Source organism: Pseudorasbora parva, chromosome 3 (assembly GCF_024679245.1).
Source record: "Pseudorasbora parva isolate DD20220531a chromosome 3, ASM2467924v1, whole genome shotgun sequence".
NCBI lineage: Eukaryota > Metazoa > Chordata > Actinopteri > Cypriniformes > Gobionidae > Pseudorasbora > Pseudorasbora parva.
In genome coordinates this window covers 19071253-19091041 of record NC_090174.1, presented here as the reverse complement: position 1 = coordinate 19091041, position 19789 = coordinate 19071253, and the positions used below count along the sequence as shown (strand labels likewise).

The window sequence follows — 19789 nt, the reverse complement described above, 5'->3', positions numbered from 1 at the left end:
CCATTTAAGCCAGCTTGTCATTGTACCGTTCATTAAGAATAGTATTGATACTAATACTAAACACACTATTCAAGCAACTGCTCCCAAATTGGTATTCATTCTAAAGTGAAAGTATCCGTGCGGGAATTCATAACGGTGCGCATTATGAATGCTGCCTCCATTCTTCGTGAAAGATAAAGAAAGAAATGCGCACAGAAAACAAAAACCTTGCAAAAATGATATACAAACCAGCTATTCCAGGCCAAATCAGAGAGATGTCGATTCGCACGGGACTAATATTATCACAAGACCTCTGTGTTCAGTGAAATATGGTAGGTAATTTGTGGGGGAATTTTTACTTTACAAATTACAGACATGGCTGATTCGCACGGATTAAGATCACAGACATTCTCTGCAATTATTACAAATCACGAGAGGTCCCTAGATAATACTAGTTCCGTACGAATAGGGCTAAATACGTTGATTGTGTCCGAAATTGGCCCATAATAAAACCTAAAACCTACGTTAGTCCACTAATATAGCTTACTTACTAGCGAATTCAGACACTGAGTGTGCCGGAAGGGCTAATGATTTTGAATAGTTTGTGCTTGCTGTTTAATAATTATTTGAAACTTAGCAATCTGGCTGCTCCAGTAAGATAAAAATATTTATCTTAAACTTGATCGTGGCAATGATCAAGAAAATGTATAAACTTTAATTAAAAGTACAGCTATGATCCGCACATAACATAAAAAATATTTTTAGTTACTTTATTTTGAATTGTTCACAGAGGAATAACACATACATTTCGGCTTGCAGTCCTTCTTCAGTGTTTAAACCTTAAAGCATTTTTTGTTTTCCTAAAATATTCCGATATATTGTTATTGTGAATTATTTTGGCCATGATAAATGTGTGGTTAAAAATTGGATATTGTGACAAGTTTGAATGGTAGAATATAATTTCTTGGAAATATTTTTTTGTTAAAAACGTATGTCTGGGCAGAATTTATTAAAGGGTGTTCACTGTTCAGCTCAAAAGTTTGGAAACTAGAAAATGTTTGTGCTGACTGAAACTCTAGACTTAATTGGATTAACAGTGCAAACATGACTTTTAGATACATAACAACAGGGGTGCCCTGCATCTGGAAGGAGGCTTTTGTTCCAACTCTAATCAAACACAGCTGAAGCACAGACAGACAGGCATACTGCTGTTGTAGCACTATTAAAATTAAAGACAGTATAAGAGATAGACCACTGTCTCTCAAAATAAATGAGATGAATCGCAATGCTCAAAGGCCTCTGCGTAGCTGCTTAATCAGTCATTGGCTTAACAGTGGCTGTTGTATGAAGGTACCTCATAATAAACTGTTTGGGTCAAAGTTTGACTGGTTTGCAAGGCCCTTATTTTCCATATGTATCAGTGGGGTTTATATTTCCCCCTCTATTTGTCACTAAAGGGTTTAGGATTAGTTAATTGTTCATTTGTGGTTACATCATTTTACTGTTGTTACAAAGTAATTAGTCTCATGACAGGTGATTTGACCAACAAACTTTGAACTGATTGCCAGTAAGTAAATATGGCAGATTTCAAATCACAGTGGGGATGAAACAAGTCAATGATAATGCAAATGGATAGCTATAGAAGATCTATTTAGGTATTGTAGATCTCTGGATACCAACTGGTAAAATCACTAAGTTAAATCTTATTATAAAAATACAAAAATGCAATGCAAAAAAACACAAAATTACTAAAACTTTAATTAAAACAGTTTGTAATTGTAATTAAAACGAGATTGAACATTGTTGTTTGCTACTTTTTATTTATGTTTGATATTTGGAGACATAAGAAAGTATGTCATGCAAGTCACCCCCCAAGCTACACTAAAGAAGCAATTTCTTTCTTTCCAAACTTGTTGTAAGAGAAAAACTTAGAGAGAAGGGAATACAAAGAGTGGATTGTGTAAAATGGGTCTTGTGATAGTATTCAGGCAGCAAGGCTTCAAGGATAGAGTGATGTGGGGAGCAGAGCTCTGTGCATGCATGTTTGTGGAGGGGAGCGCTTATCCAATGGCCAACTCAGGCATAAGCTGTCAGGCCCAGGTCACGTGACCGCCGTTGTCATGACGAGCAAGCGTCATTCCATGTACAATGCTCAGCCGTGCAGCTCAGCAGGCAGTCAGAGGCTTAGACTGAGCTCTACAATAAACTTACACTTCAGTTCATTCTGCTTAATAGCCCTAATGTGACTAATATATTGTGCTTTTTAAAGACTGCAATATGCTGCAAAAAACTTTTCCTAATCAGTATCTTTAGTTAGATACACAAATAACGTGCTAATTTGTTTTTCAACATTTAAGGTTTTATATATTTTTTGTATTTTATTATATAAAAATTTTCTGAGAAAAGCCCCAAAAATGAAGATAATTCACATTACACCCATTACTTACAACATAGAAACCCACACTTGAAAATGATGGACAATCAGGAAGTCAGAAAGAACAATCAGAAAGTCTGACCTTTGCTTACAGATCAAATTATTGTTTCATCTTTGTCTTATTTTCCAGTAAAATTATGTAAATGTAACACTTACAGTACATAAGATGTAAAATTGTGCGTGCAAGTTGTTAAGACCTTGTCAGACAATATAATTTGAATGTGTAATTTTTTCCATTTCAATTTTGTAATCTGCAAATTGAATGTTTCTTCTGTGTTAAAAAAATTGGGTTGTAATAAAACAAGCTATAATTTTATTTGAATTTTTTTAACATGAGTTAATGCATTAACTAACATGAATTAACAAGTTCTTAATTATTTAGTAAATTTAGAAATTAACATTAACTAAAATAAATAAATGCTGTATGTGTATTGTTCATTGTTAGTTCATGTAGACTAATTTAAACAAACCTTTTTTAAGTGTTACCAAAAAAATCTTTTGCCATTTTGATTCTCATTTTAAAACAGGAACAATAAATGGACTGAGAAAAATGATGCAATATAGGACTGTACTATCTGTTCACTCCAGTTTATTAATTCCAGAATGTGAAGGAGCATCAGTATAAAAATACTGACCCATGTCAGTCAGCATAGACATATTTATCATCACATGACCTATGACTATTATTTATGAATTCAGCTTGATAGCTGATGGATATAAGCATCAGTAGTCAAAATAATTATTTTTACTCAAATTGTCTTGTAATTGGTTTTCTATAATAATGAGACTAGAATAAAACATTTTAAGGTTGGTCTTTTAAAGCACTTTTTCCCTACTAATGAATATACACTATATTGCCAAAAGTTTTGGGATGTCTGCCTTTACATGCTCATGAACTTTGATGATAACCCATTCTTTATGCATATATGCATAAAGAATGGGTTATCATCAAAGTTCATGAAAAGTCCTATAGGGTTTATTATGGAGTCTGCCCACCCTTTGCTACTATAACAGTGAATGTTTTACCTTTCTAATAGAAGCGCATTTGTGAGGTCAGTCAGTGATGTTGGATGAGAATGCCTGGTTCACAGTCTCCGCTCTAATTCATCACAAAGCTGTTTTATCGGGTTGAGGTCAGGACTGCGGGCCAGTCAAATTCCTCCACACCAAACTCGTTCATCCATGTCTTTATGGACCTTGCTTTGTGGGGCCATCCCCAAACTGTTCCCACAATGTTGGGGACATGAAATTGTACACAATATCTTGGTATGCTGAAGTCCTTTTCACTGGAACTCAGCCCAACCCCTGAAAAAAAACCCCACACCAAACTTTACACTTGGCACTGTGCAGTCAGGCAAGTACCGTTCTTTTGACAACCACCAAAACCGGACTCGTTCATCAGATTGCCACAGAGAAGCATGATTCATCCCTCCGTAGACCATGTGTACTCAAGTTGCCGACTTCTGGGCACTGTGTGCCAGAGACCCGTCCCTGCCCGTACCCGCAAAGTTCAGCACCAGATCTGACCCGTGAAAATATCAAAATTAATTATATACTCCACTCAGGCCTGACACAAGTGGGGCGCGAGGTCCTTTGCGAATGTGATGTGTGAGATGTGTATCGTCACCATTCCTGTCGGATTCAAATCCAGCATCGACGGGAGATTTGTTTACAAACGATCCCGTAGTGAAATGAAGTGAACATGTCTTCCCCATGTGAGCTGGAACTTCATTAAAAATAAAGTTCAACCACTCATTCCTAATATTAGGATCAGAAGGAAGATTATGCAGCGATTTTGTTCTTCCACAACCAGGAATAGCGCAATATCTTAATCTTCCTCTGCATATTTATTGTTGTTGACCAGCTAGCACGAGCCCTCCATGAGTCGGTGGGCGGGCTACTGGATTAGACGCCTCTAAATAGGCGTAAATCAAAAGCTCAAGGAAAAGTTGATCCCTCAATTCATCACCCCTTTAATAAAAGTGAATTTTGTTTCATTTTTCAATGAGTGCAGATTTCTAGTGTAGCCTATTTACTTGAACTTCTTAGGTGGTTTAATATCTATGGTTTCAGAGGCAGTCAAAATCAGATTTTGAATGGCCCGAATCTCTGCGGGCCTCACGTGCGATGTCTCACACAAAGGAAAATATTGCAAGTTAACATACTACAAAATAAAATAAAACAAGTAGAATAATACACCATCATGGTACACATTTTTTAGCTATTTCTATGTCTTTGAACTATTATAGTATTTTAAAGGACAAAAATAAACTTTAACTATTGGCTTTTTAGATCAAGTCAGCTGTCACTTTACTTTGTGCGAGGCCCTCCAACTGGGTTACGAGAGGCATCAACAAAATTCTTACTGTCACAGTGGTGGTGACTTGATGGCTCAAATGGCATATCGTTATTGTGTATGTGTAATGGTAATTTAGACATAGAAATATTGCACATATTGTTCATCCATGCTACTACCCTCCCGCAAGGAGTTAATTATAGGAATGTCACAATATACCCGTTTTAACCACTTTTCAGAGGGTACCTGACCTGTTGCAGGACTCTGCTGTGCGCCTCAGCATGCGCTGGCCCCTTCTTGTGATTTTTACATGGCCTACTTTGTGGCTGAGTTGCTGTTGTTCCCAATTGCTACCACTTTATTATAACATGCCACTAACAGTTTACCATAGAATATTTAGTTGTGAGGACATTTCACAAATGGACTTATTGCACAGGTGGCAACCTATCCCTTGAATTCACTGAGCTCCTGACCATTTATTCACAAATGTTTATAGAAGCAGTCTACATGCCTAGGTGCTTGTTCTTATACACCTGTGGCCATGGAAGTAATTGGAACACCTGAATTCATGATTTGAAGGGGTGTCCCAATACTTGTGGCAATATAGTGTTTTTTTATTTTTATGATTTGACAAATTTTACCCCACCATTCCCGTTGGTGAGATACAGCAGAAACACTTTCTCTCCATTTAGTGTTTGGTGGTGGATAACTTTCAGGCCTGGTTAACTCTAACATTTAACCTCATTAACACGGAAGCTTCTCAGGGCATTCTCACTTAACTCGGGCTCAGGAGCCAAGTCATGACTTAATAAATAAAGACTCAGGTGAGAATATTCTGGCCACACTTCAGTAAAGTACTGGGTCTGCAAAGTTTTAAAATGACACAAAAAAGCAGAATAAAAGTATCATAAAAAGTGGTCTATAGTGGTCAGTTATTGACTGAAAATCTTGACATCCACTGTCTCTCCTTGATGTACCATTTAGTTAGTCAAATTACAAACTGTGAAATTATATTTAGTCACTGTTAAATGCTTCAAAGGATCCATATAAATAATACTTTTTGTTTGTTATTAAATAGCTAAAGTATTATTTATGCTGTTTATAGGATATTTTAGGTTGGAAATATTTTGATGTGAGGTAACCTGCAAAAATGTGTCTTATCTTCCTCTCATAGGCTGGTGTCGTCCATTCATGCTGTTATGGCCACTGCAGCTGGAATCATTGTGGTGTCCTCCTGCAAAGGCAACGTGATTATGGACCGGTAAGTGAACCAATCCTGTTCCACACCTTTCACAGTGTACCAATAATGAGCTTTTCTGTAAAGGTAATGATAAAACAGATAAAGCAGCACTAGATGCTGATTGGTCAATACAGTATACTATTTACTGCTATGAATACATCTAGATACAGTGCTTATAATAGAAATTAGTCAAATCTGTCAAACTGTAACCTGTTATACTTATTTCAGAAACCAATTAATTCTAATTTTCTTATGATTATTTTGTTCTTATTCTTATTATTTTATTTTAATGTATTTTTATCATTGTATTGTACAGCACTTTGGTCAGTGTAAGCTGAATTTAAATGTGCTCTATAAATAAAATGTACTTACTTACAATTACAAATAAATTCTACATTTAATGATTAGGGTTAGTAAAAAAAAAATTAAATGCTTTTTTTCAGCAAGGACAGAATAAATTGACGCAAAAAAGTGACTAACATCTTTTACAATGTTTAACAAATAACGATATATATATATATATATATATATATATATATATATATATATATATATATATATATATATATATATATATATATATATATATATATATATATATATATTCCAAATAAATGCTGTTCTTCTGAACTTTCTCCATTATCATAGGATTACTGAAAAATGTATCCGTTTCCACAAACATATTGAGCCGTACAGCAGCTTTCAACATTGAATAAAAAGAAATGTATCTTGAGCACCAAATCACCATTTTAAAAATATTTCTGAAAGATCATGTGACACAGAAGACGGTTATCTTAAATTATAATATTAATTCACAATATTTCTGTTTAAATTCAGCTGTGTTGAGCATAAGACACTTTTCAATGGTAGTGTACATTCTGTTCTCATAAAGTATTAAAATACAGAATTAAATTACAGAATAGGAAATTTGCTTAAATCCTCTTTCTCTAAAGCATCAGTAAACTATGTCAAAAATGTGTTCAAAACTGCTGTGCTGTTGCTTTAAGAAGGTGTTTCATTAGACCCTGCCTGCCCGCTACCTGCTATTGTTCACCTCAGTGGCCAATCACAACAGCCTCAGTGCTTCCACTGTGCTTTCCTCTATTATCATGCCACATCTGCTGACCCCTTTGGCTCCGCCCCCACCCCAAGGACACATGAAGGAGAAGATTAGGTACATGGAGTCCCAGGGCAACATCTGTTACCTTCCTCTGTGCCCTTCCTCCCTCTGCCCTTCCCTGGCACTAGACTGACACCTGCAATTTCAGCCTCTGCCACCTGTTCATGTGTGCTGGGTGAAATGTGTGCGTGTGTTTGTAGCATAACAGGGTAATCCACGAAGGCACTTGCCAGGCAGGCCTAGAGAAAACTCCCAACCACCCTGCTAATCCCCCAAAGGCTTAATACTTGGCTTGAGCACATGCACAGCCATGATCCTCAGTGACAAGGAGCATCCAATGATACTGTGAGTGTTAAAGGAACAGTTCACTCAAAAATAGAAATTCATGTATAGAAATATTTCAGATATTTCACAGGATGTGTAAGCTGCTGTTTTCCATCTTAGCTGATGGGGACCAGAGGAGGCTGTGGTTGAATTTCACTTTGATTATATAGAAAGCAACAGCTTGGACATGCTAGATAACTTCTTTTTCACCCAAGAAAGAATGTCACGCAGCAAAAATGTTTAGGGGGCAGTCAAATTTTTTCATGTTTTTGAAAGAAGTCTGTTATGCTCAAAAATACAATAAAAACAACAGTATTGGGAAACATTGTTACAATTTAAAGTAGATTGTTTTAATATTAAAAAAAATCCAGTGATGGCAAAACAGAATTTAAGCAGCAATTAATCCAGTTTTCAGTGTCACATGATTGTTGAAATCATTATACTATGCCGATTTGCTCTAGTAAATTTTTTTCTTATAATTAATGCTGAAAACCGTTGTGCGGCTTAATTTTTATGGATCAAATTTTCAGGTTTCTTGGGTGAACAGAAAGTTCGAATCGTGAACATTTATTTGATTTTTCTTTCTTTCTGTTTTTTAATTTATTAGATTTTTTTACATTTTTACTGTAAAATTTGATCAATTTAATTCATCTTTGCTGAATAAAGGTAATAATTTCCTTAACAAAAACCAACTGACCCCATACTTCAGTGAGATGTTGCATACAATACATACAATGGTACTATAATGAATGTTTTCCCTAAAAAGGAAGTGGATTTTTTTTTCTTTCTTTCTTTTTCTGCCAAACTCCAAAAAAAATAGAGTAATCACCATAAAAGTATCATAAACAAATGATGTGCTATATTCCAAATCTTCTGAAAAGTTTATGCATACTGTTCGTTGATATGTATGTTAATTTGCATGTCTATGGTAATAATTTTCCTATGGCCCAGGATTTTGTGTACAGTAACTATTATGCATTCTTTTAGTTTGTTAAAGGAACACGCCGACTTTTTGGGACTTAAGCTTATTCACCGTATGCCCCAGGGTTAGATAAGTCGTTTACCTCCAGTCTTTGTGCTAAGCTAGGCTAGTGGTGTGTGTGTCAGACAGAGTTATGACAAGCACAGAGATAAAAATTGTATTTATGGACTTATCTAACTCTGGGGGATACAGTAAATAAGCTAAAGCCCCAAAAAGTCAACATGTTCCTTTAATATGAAAAATAAAAAAAGTTCTTGAAAAAAACAAACAAACAAACAATGTAAATCTTATATTTATCATATAATTGATGCATATCTCATCTGTGGAGTGTATGAACAGTCTATAAATGTTCCAGGTCAGTGTAGCTGTAAGCTCTCTTTGTGTTAATTAAAGAATTCACCACTAATCACATGTGCAAAGTCTGTGGATCAGTGTGACGTTGCTGTAGGTTATCTGAAACTGACACCACACACACACACACACACACACACACACACACACACACACACACACACACACACACACACACACACACACACACACACACACACACACACACACACACACACACACACACACACACACACACACACTCACATAGAGAGAGACAAACCTATCAAAAAGATAGGTATCTTAAACTTCTATTGTTTTATATAAAGGTAGTAATAAATAAGGGCCTTCCCCAAAAGCAATAATGCATAAATAATTTATTAACTGTTTTAACAATTTATGATGTCCCCAAAGGGACATTTTCTGCAGACGAATTTGTCTTTTGTCTTATATGTTCTAATGCATAAAGTATTATTATTATATAACATTATATCCATCCATCCATCCATCCATCCATCCATCCATCCATCCATCCATCCATCCATCCATCCATCCATCCATCCATCCATCCATCCATCCATCCATCCATCCATCCATCCATCCATCCATCCATCCATCCATCCATCCATCCATCCATTAATAGATTTTTAAAATATGTTTAATGTATTACATCCTGCCACATAGTAAATGTATAATGTAAAATCTAATTTGGACAATATATGTAGCCTGTAGCCTATTTAAAATTGCCACTAGCTAATGACATAATGAAATGTGGCAAACAAACATGTTATATTTTAACTAAACCTTAGAGAAACCGAATACATTTGTCTGTTTCCATCCACAATCTCATGAAGGCTCTTCAAGCTATTATGTTGAAAAGCAATTTTTGAATATAACAGTTCTATTTTAATAAAGACCTATTTAATATATTGCCCCAAATGACTGCTTTATGCTTTACTAAGCTATCAAGACAATAAATAAAAAAAACTGCTGAAAAAGAACCAGAATATCATAGACACTCTTTTTGACTTTGGCCAGTAAGAAATCCCCTAGCAACCATATAGCGACATACTTATAGGCCCTGACAACCACCCTCATTTTTTTATTTTTTTTTATAATCTAGCTATTACACTACCATTTAAAAGTTTGTGGTTGGTAACATTCATTTTTTAATGTTTTTGAAAGAAGTCTCTTTTGCTCACCAAAGCTAAATTTATTTGATAATTTTTTATATATATATATATATATATATATTAGGGCCGGGACTTTAACGCGTTAATTAAGATTAATTAACTACGGGACTTTAACGCGTTAATTAATTACGCAAAAAAAATAAAAAATTAATCGCACTTATTTTTGCCCCGCGGAACGTTTTTCAATGAATGAGTTTTGACGGACCGATTATACTGGAACACCAACTAGCGCTCATGAGTCACGACAACAACCATGACAACAACAAACCATAGTGAACATGAACGAAGAAGCTGATGAGACCGCTTTGCTTGGCACCGTGGAGGATGGGAAATTTAGTTTTAAAAAACGAAATGATGGAAGCGTCGACAAGAGCATGGTTGTGTGCAAGCTATACAACAGGGGTATCCAAAGTCGGTCCTGGAGGGCCACTGACGTCCTGCAGAGTTTAGCTCCAGCTTGCCTAAAGTTTCTAGTATGCCTAATAAGACCTTAATGAGCTGGTACAGGTGTGTTTAATTGGGGTTAGAGCTAAACTCAGCAGAACAGTGGCCCTCCAGGAGCAGGATTGGACACCCCTGCTATACAACAAGGAATTAGCGTATCACCGAGCCTCAAATATCACAAATATGCTTTTGCTACACTTAATGGCAAACATTGCACTGGTCTGCTGGACTGAAATAAATAAACAATATTTTGTTGATTAAGCTTATGTATTCAGTCATTATTCAATGGTATGCTAAAAATTCATGTGAAAAATTACTTCTCATTGTTCTCAGGTCAAATATTTATATGCAATTAAAATGCGATTAATTTCGATTAATTAATTACAAAGCCTCGAATTAATTAGATTATTTTTTTTAATCGAGTCCCGGCCCTAATATATATATATATATATATATATATATATATATATATATATATATATAATCATTTTATTAAGAAAGTGAGAAGTGAGATTACATAACAGAAAGCAAAACAAAGTCAAACAAGGATATACACACATGCACATACACATACATCAATCCATATAAAGAGCAAAAGTTGTTCCACGGCCTTTCAATTAATGTAGGAGATAAATAAACAAATAAAATAAATCATCATAATAATAACAGTGATTATAATATACACTAATATATATAGCTATAGTATATACAAATTCCTTATAACATCAATTGCTATTAACATATATACATATGGTATTAATATACTTATTTTAAATGTAATATATTCCTGTGATGGCAGAGCTGAATTTTGGCAGAGCAGCCATTAGACTTAAGTGTCACATGATCCTTCCGAAATCATTTTAATATGCTGATTTGATGCTTAAGAAACATTTCTTCTTATTATCAATGTTGAAAACAGTTGTGCTGTTAACATTTTTGTGAAAACCATGATAATTTTTTCAGGATTCTTTGAATAAAAAGTTTAAAAGAAGCGCATTTATTTGAAATTGAAATCTTCTGTATTTATGTAAAATCAATGTCTTCACTGTCTCTTGATCAATGTTATGCAAAGTATTAGTTTGTTAAAATAAAAAGTTCTTGCTGACCCCACAGTTTTGAAATAAAAACTTTGAACTTTGAACTTTTTTCGAATGCTTTAAAAAAGAATAATAAAAAGGTGTTTGAGCATATTTGTAATAATTCACTCCACACGATTTGTTCACCTATTCTGTTCATCTTCTGTTCCAGACACTGGCTGACCACCTATTTTGTCATTTGGTATGGCGTCCCCTACATGTCATATGACATCTTCGCCATGTACCTCAGCCATTACTATCGCTTCCGGGTCAAAGGTCACAAGGACTATAAAAGCCACTCTCTACGAACCGTCAACTCATTTGTGAGGAAAGAGTTCCTGCTGGTCCTCCATCACATTGCACTACTCGCCATCCTTCTGCCTGTGACTCTGGTGAGAGAGAGGATAGAAATACAGGGATAGAGACCTGGGATGAATGATATGACAACCAATAATATGATGGGAGAGAGTAATGGGCCTTCTCAAATAACCACCTCCACCTATATCCAGGACCAAATAGGAGGGAATGTAAAAAGGGGAATGCAGTGCTTTTGTGTCCGTTAAGTACCTGATTCTACGAGAAACAATTACCTTAATAGCAGCCGTTACACTGCCAGAGTACATGCAGTGGGACACACACACACACACACACACACACACACACACACACACACACACACACACACACACACACACACACACACACACACACACACACACACACACACACACACACACACACACTGTTGGAAACCTGGTCTTTTGTTTGGTGTCTCTGGGCTGTCAGTGGTGATATGAGATCACTTTACCCACGCTTCCATTATTCACACACAGCTGCTACTCAGATACCACCCCCCACACACGCTGCTTTGTGTTCCTCTTCCACAAAATGTCCCACAAAACATAAAGCCACAGACATGGACAAACAGATTTTGACATGCATGGTAATGACACAAAAAGGGCAAAGCCACAGATCACCACAACAAAACATCTGGCAAGATATATAACACATCACTTCCTTATTTTATTTTTTAGATTTATATTATTTAATACATTACCATACAATAAGGCATTTTAGATAAATTAAATATAGACACATATTAATAGAAGACAGACTCCCATCACTTCCCCCAAACAGTGTGGTATAAGATTACGCTTGAGGTTAGCTGGGAGGGTTCAAGTGGCTGTTCTAACTGGTCATTCTTATCTTGTTACATTTATACACACATTACACACCTTTGATCCACCATTTCCAGCATTGTGTATCATAACACATACATATGATCGTAGAGCCGTAGAGTAATTTCTAGACATTATCTGCATCTGTGTAAATGCCATTTTCTCCATTTTGTCTAGTGTTATCTTTGTGTTTGCTCTTGATGGTCAATTTCACTTTGTCTGTCTTTTAATTTAGTATTGCCTATAACTTGACTGTAGCTTAATTTGTTCTGTTTTACTGTTTGAGTTACTTTGGCCTAAGATTACTAGCAGAACACTGACATTGAGGTGTGAGCTGCGAGCTGTGGTGTAGAGAGCCCGACTTGTCACGAGGGCTGTAAATATTTTCTTTGACAGTGATTCATTTAGATTACGAGTATTTATTAATGCTCTAATGATTTATGATACAACAATATTCTTATTTTTTATTAGCCAATTATAGTCCTTTTAATTCAAAGTATGTTATTATAATATACATTTGATTAATTATAATGAATATAAATTTAAATTCTTGAAAATGTTTATAGTTAATAAGGGGGTATTTATTTATTTTTTTAGAAAAAAGGTTATACACCATGTTCAAACTTTTGGGGTCAGTATGATTTTTAAAAAAATATTTTTAAAGAAATAATAACAGTATTAGGCAGCACAACTGTTTCCAACTGATAACACTAAGAAATGTTTCTTCAGAACTAAATCATCATATGATTTCTGAAGGATCATGTGACACTGTAGACTGGAGTAATGGCTGCTGAAAAATTCAGCTTGGCTATCACAGGAATAAATTACTTTTTTAAATATGTTCAACTTTTAAAATGTATACAAATTTCTAATATTTTTTCACAATATAATGTTTTTACTGTATTTTTATCTTTTTATATAATAAATATAGTCTTGGTAAGCAAAATAGACTTCTTTCAAAAAACAAAAAACAAAAAACAAATCATACTTGACCCTACATTTTGAATGGTATTGTATGCATTTAATTTTCATTTTCTGATGGATACATTACATATTTACACCCTTATTGTTCACATAGGTGGTGTGTGTGCTTCTGTTTTGTGCTGACTCTGGTATTTGGTCTCTTTTTGTACATCAGTTCTTCAGGAAGGACCAGGGTGATTACTTCATTGGCTGTCTCTTCCTCACAGAACTCAGCACTCCTTTTGTTTCAGTGGGCAAAATCCTCATTCAGGTAACACATGCACACACTCTCACAAACTGATTGTGTATTTTACTCAGCTGTCTTCATTCACAGTGCTGCACAGAGCTGCCTTTTCTGTTTCCTTTTAGTCAAGATAAATGGTTAAATACAGAGATGGAGGTCTGTCAGCTCACCAAACAATTCAAGCGTTTACACAGTGCTTCTGGTTAAACTGGAAACCTATACTTATATAATATCTATTGCTCATGTTTCTACTGTTGTTTTCACACCAACAATTATGTCTTGTATGATGATCGTGGAACATTTTAATTAGAGAAAAGAATATATAGTAATAATTAATAATTTGCCAGGTTTTCATGTTAGAAGTGAATGTTAAAAACCCTGGGATATGGCCAAAAATAAATGAATACATCCTTTTATCATAAAGGATGATATAAATAATAAATAAATCCTTTCAAACCAAAGTAGAAGGATTTAATATTCACCTATTTGTTAACTGACTTGTAAAATTGTTATTAAGAAAATTAACTAATATGATTTACATTTTTAAATATTGTGACATTCAGTTTATCCAATATATTCATATCATATGTTCACTAAGGCTGCATTTATTTGTTAAAAAAAGTAAAATTGTGAAATACTATTTTGATTTAAAATAACTTTATTTTAAAAATATTTTAAAATGTAATTTATTCCTGTGATAGCAACGCTTAGTTTTCAGTACCCATTACTTCATTCTTTTTTCACATGGTTTTTCAGGAAAAAAAAGTATATGCTGATTTGGTGCTCAAGAAACATTTCTTATTATTAATGTTGATAACAGTCATGCTGCTTAATATGTTTGTGGAACTCGTGATGCACTTTCTTTATTCATGATTCTTAATGAAGAGAATGTTTAAATGAACAGCATTTAATTTAAAAAAATAACTCTTTTGTAACATTATAAATGTCTTTACTGTCACTTTGATTCAATGCATCCTTGCTGAATAAAAGTATTAATTTCTTAAATTCTATATAATATCTTATTAATCCCAAACCAAATGAATGAATGCAGCCTTAATAATGGTGTATGATAGGGACATGTACATAACAGCATTTCCCTTCTAGATCTCTTTTCTCTGTATTTTTCAATTACTCTTTTTCTGCTGATTCTTGGTGTTCGCTTATTTGAGATGATTAGGTGAAATAGCTTTCAGACATGTACCACATGTGCTTCCACATGCCTCCTTTTGGTAGTCATGGGTATTACATTTCAAAGCAGCCCCAGCATTTCTAATGGCAGTGACATTTATTAATTTTTGTAATAGTTTGGTCCGCTTTGCAGCTTCTTCTGACAAAGAACTGCTAAAAAGAATGATACCGACATGTGGGACATGATGGGATCAATCAGAATTCTTTTTTTTTTTGAGAGAGAGAAAGAGAGGTTGAAGGCCTTGGTTGAAAATGAAAGGCCTTGTTGAAAAAATTTAAAATCTTAAAAAAGAAGGGGAAAAAAAGTAATAATTTGCACGTATTCATGTCATTCCAAACCTGTATAAATTCCTTCTGCAGAACACAAAAGAAGATATTTTAAAGGATGTTTGTAACTGAACAGTTTTGGTGCCAATTGACTTATATTAGATGGATATTTCTCAAAATATTTGGTTATTATAGTAGAAAGTAATACGTGCAGGTTTGGAATGACATGAGGGTGATGAAATTATATAAAATAGAAACAATCTAAAAAAATAAAAAATAAAATAAAAAAATCAGAGAGATTTCTGACCCTCCACTAAAAGTACGAGATAACTAAAACTTAGAGGATCCAAAATTGTCATAAAGGCATCCTAAAACGAGTCCTTATTAATTGAGCAGTTAAATTTAAGTCTTGTGAAAAGATACAATCGCTTAATATGATGAACAGAATTCATTTTAATAAGCTTTTATTTATATCTATACAAAAGTATAGGTGTGATGTGTGAGATCCAATGAGGTTCTAGTGTGTGGCACCCACATGAGTTTCTTTGTTTACTATATGTGGCACGCTCTATGTATGTGTTTAAATGTGAATAAAATTAAATCTGTTCATTATACTAAGCGATGGTATCGCTTTTCATGACTGTTATTAAAACGCACAATTCATACAGATTAATTTACATTTGACTTCTAGGTTCTTCTAGGAGGGAGAAAAACCATTGAGGTTTCATAAAAAAAAAATCTTAATTTGTTAATGAAGGCGAGCAAATTACAGAATTTTCATTTTTGGGTAAACTATCCCTTTAAAACTAACCCCGTTTTGCCTGGATCTTCTAATCTTCCCTTTCTCTTCCTGTCATTCTTCTCTGTTGACTGTCTTTTTCTGTAGCTGGGGATGCAGGAATGCTGGCTGCACAAGGTTAATGGTGGCATGGTGCTGCTGAGTTTCTTCTTGTTCCGCATCGCACTCTTCCCCTACATGTATTGGGCCTACGGCTCCCACTACGGCATCCCTCTCTACAGCGTTCCCTTCCATCTGCCGCTCTTCACCAACCTGGGCAACCTCTGCATCCTGTCGCCGCAGGTCTACTGGTTTGTCCTTCTCTGCCGTAAAGGCTACCGACTCTACAAGCGTCAGCAGGATGTTCAGAACCAGGCCTCTCCGCTGTCCTCGCCCGAGCTTCTCTCAGATATCTCCAAGGCTGATTAGTGAAGGTCTTTATCTAAAACAAACAATCAACCAACGTCACAGCTGAAGGCTACGACACTGCATCTACTACTGTTACAGTACAACCAAGACTTCATGTTAGACATACCCTTATTGCTACTCTTCATTTACCTCTCCTCTGCTTTACTTCATTCCACGTACACACTCACATTTACATGTTCGACCATTACAATGCCGCTCCACTGGATTTACTGCAGTAACCTCCACGGAACAAATTTTAGGTCAGTTATCAAGGGCCAAGACCCTCTCTTCCTTCTCTGATTGGAGTATCTGTTACAGTTTGGACTAATGTCTTTAAATGTCATTGGTATTACCTGTTCATTTTTTTTTTTTTTGCCCAATATATTCAATTCTCCCCCTTGTTTAAAGGTACATAAATATGTACATAAATATTCTGGTTTAAATGAGGGGAAATATTATGTGAGTGGCATAGCCACCATTATAATAAATTCATCAGATTAAACCAACAGTATTTCAGATTACATTCGAACGACATTTTACATCGCTTCCCACTCGGCGCAAAGCTCCGTTCACATGGTAAGCATCTCCATGGCTGCAGTGCTGCTGTTCTTGTTTACAGCTCATTAGAGTTCTGTGAATGTGTTTGCACACACACACTGCCCTGCTGTGACTGTTTACACTCCTCTAACACACACCGTCCCACACATGGTCGGGAGGCTGCTAATGAATTCTGTTTCGGTTCTGCGGGCCTATTGAGAATCTGAAGTCTTCCCATCCACATGGGGGCAATACTGAGCGTCTGTCTTTGTTTAAATCAGGGATGAGCAAGTTCAGTCCTCGAGAGCCACAGTCCTGCAGAGTTTTGCTCCAACCATGATAAAAAAACTCACCTGCCTGTTGTTGTTTGTAATCTGGAAGAATCGGATTAGCTTGCTTGAATGTGTTTGATAAGGGCTGGAGATAAACTCTGTAGGACAGTGGCCCTCCAGGACCGAAGTTGCTCATCCCTGGTTTAAATAGCATACACAGGACTTGAGTCTAAAGGGGGATGGGGTCTTTGCAGGGTACAAAGAGTGAGCACATAACGCTTGGCATATCTTTTAGGCCACATTATGCCCGAAGGCATCTCCAGGCAGTAGTCAAAGCAATAACACAGGGGGCTTCAAAGCAAGGGATTTTGGGTAGTTGGATAGCTCATGTGAACACATGGGCAAGGATAGATAAGTTGCATGCCATCTACTCTGAAAACTGATCTTTGTACATCTAAAGGGCACAATACTGGGTTCCTACGGTCTTGGGAAAATGATGTTTGTGATTTTCATGTGTGGAACAGTCGTCGTAACCTTCCATCATTTTTTTTTTAGTTATGCTTAGCTCTACGGAGGAATAATCTTTTTGGCTATAAAACACTTTTTATTATTGCTATGCTTACTAAATGATTTCTAATCATGGAAAAAGTCAGAAATTTGCTGGTCAAAAGAAGTGGGAACCCTGGTAATGGTGTCGCGCTTGTGAGTGTGAAGTGAGAAATGCTCTTGACGTGGGGCATGATTTTTTTTTTATGAATCTTTCTATTAACTGAGCCTACAGGTTTGAGTTGTAGATACATAATTGTATTTATTTATATAATGATGAATAGTGCAGTATAAATGGGTGATTTGCTGTTGCTTACGGTCATTTGTAGGGATAATCTGTGGCACATGAGAGCTTGTGTAGTGTAGCAAGGAACTCAGAAGCCTTTGTTTCAGGGCTAGGGCTTTTAACATAACCTGCAGCGTCTTTCATAATACATTTAGTGAATGCTGTATGCCGTATTAATGCAACTAACAGTTCTAGATTCCATTAAGCATTTTCAGAAATGCTGAACTGTCCGATTCAAAAGTTGCTCAGTACATAGCCATGCACTCTTATTTAGTGTGTTTCTAAGACAAACTGGACCTAAAGGTTGCCTTTAGCAAGTGTGTTTGTGTGCGAGAGACAGAAAGAAGACTTATGTAACAGTGTGTATAAGCTCCCAGCTCACTCTTTAGGAGGCTGAACGGGGTCTTTGCTGGACTGAAAGAGAGAAAATGCATGTTTTGCTCTCCATTTCTAAAGCTTTAGTACTTTTAAAAACTAACTATGCAGTCTTTCAAGCTGCTGCTTCTTGTCTATGGCAACACTATGCTTTCTTTAGTTTTGCTGAGGTGGGATGCATTTGGCAGAGGAGTTGGCCATAATAGTCATAATGCATGTTATGTTTCTGATCATTTTCTTTTCCTTTTTGTAGTGCATCATGTAAACGCTTTCCTTGGTTGTTTTTCTCAAAAACAACATTAATTTCTCTAATTTTTAGTTTCTTTTTTTATTTTTTTTAGATTAGATTAGACTGTGTTTTATAAGACATACCCATAATGCAATATATACACTATATGCCCGAAAGCATGTGGACACCAAACAAGCATTTAAAATCAAAGCAATGGGCATTAATTATGAGTTTGTCATTCCTTAGCTGCTATAACATCTTAAATTATTCCCGAACTGTTGAACAAAGTTGGATGCACACAATTCTGTCGAATGCCATTTTATGGTGTAGATTTGTTTTCACTTGAATAAGGGGCCTATTGTTAATTATAAAGGGATGTCCACAAACGTTTGGCTGTGTAGTGTACACCTATAATATATGAACAGGTTTATATCCAGTTTTAAAATGCATGGAACATTACCATAAATCACTAAATGTACTGTCCAACAGGCTTCTTTATGCCACACTTAACCTTTAAATCATAGTGCAGTGCTGATAAGGTTTTTTTTGTGTTGTTTTTTGGTGGAAAAAATACTAGTCTAGTGTCTTCAAGGCCTCCTCTCTCAGCTCAGGGTTTGATAAAGACATGATCATTTATCAATTATTATTTAGAGATGAAAGATGAGACTGTGAATAAAAAGGATTTACATAAGACACATTTATAATTGAAAATATCTTTTTCAACACTTTTTGTTGGGTTTGGTAGACCAAAGATTCTTAGGCACTTTTTATAGACAAGTGACATGTAGCTAAACTGTCTGAGACTCCACATCATTGCCTTTCCCTTGCTCAACATCCACAGAGGATCAGATCTCTACAGGACTGGCTGTAATTATGGCTCAGGCAGAAAGACTGGAATTTCTCTTACTGGAATATTTGGCTACATTGCTTTGTTTTACGGCTAATTAAAAACTGGGTGAGTATGATGAAAACATGTCCATCCCCAAAGCAGTAATTAAATAAATAAAATTAACTTTAAGCCATTTTTTTTCAAAAGTAAATGTAAAGATAGCATGAGACATTTAAAACATGTTTAACATAAAAAATGGCTTAATTGTCAT

The 19789-nt window shown here is 35.4% G+C and overlaps 1 protein-coding gene across 1 annotated transcript in view; it reads left to right on the top strand.

Annotated features, from left to right (window-relative positions):
* The window catches only part of tlcd3a (TLC domain containing 3A), a 46908-nt gene extending 27246 nt beyond the window's left edge, over positions 1-19662 (top strand). Inside the window, exons 2-5 of the mRNA XM_067437988.1 lie at positions 5884-5970; positions 11591-11810; positions 13735-13830; positions 16145-19662. Of these exons, the coding sequence (XP_067294089.1) occupies positions 5884-5970; positions 11591-11810; positions 13735-13830; positions 16145-16465 (724 nt within the window). The 3' untranslated portion in view covers positions 16466-19662. The remainder of the gene's footprint in view (positions 1-5883; positions 5971-11590; positions 11811-13734; positions 13831-16144) is intronic.
* Positions 19663-19789: the final 127 nt, after the last annotated feature.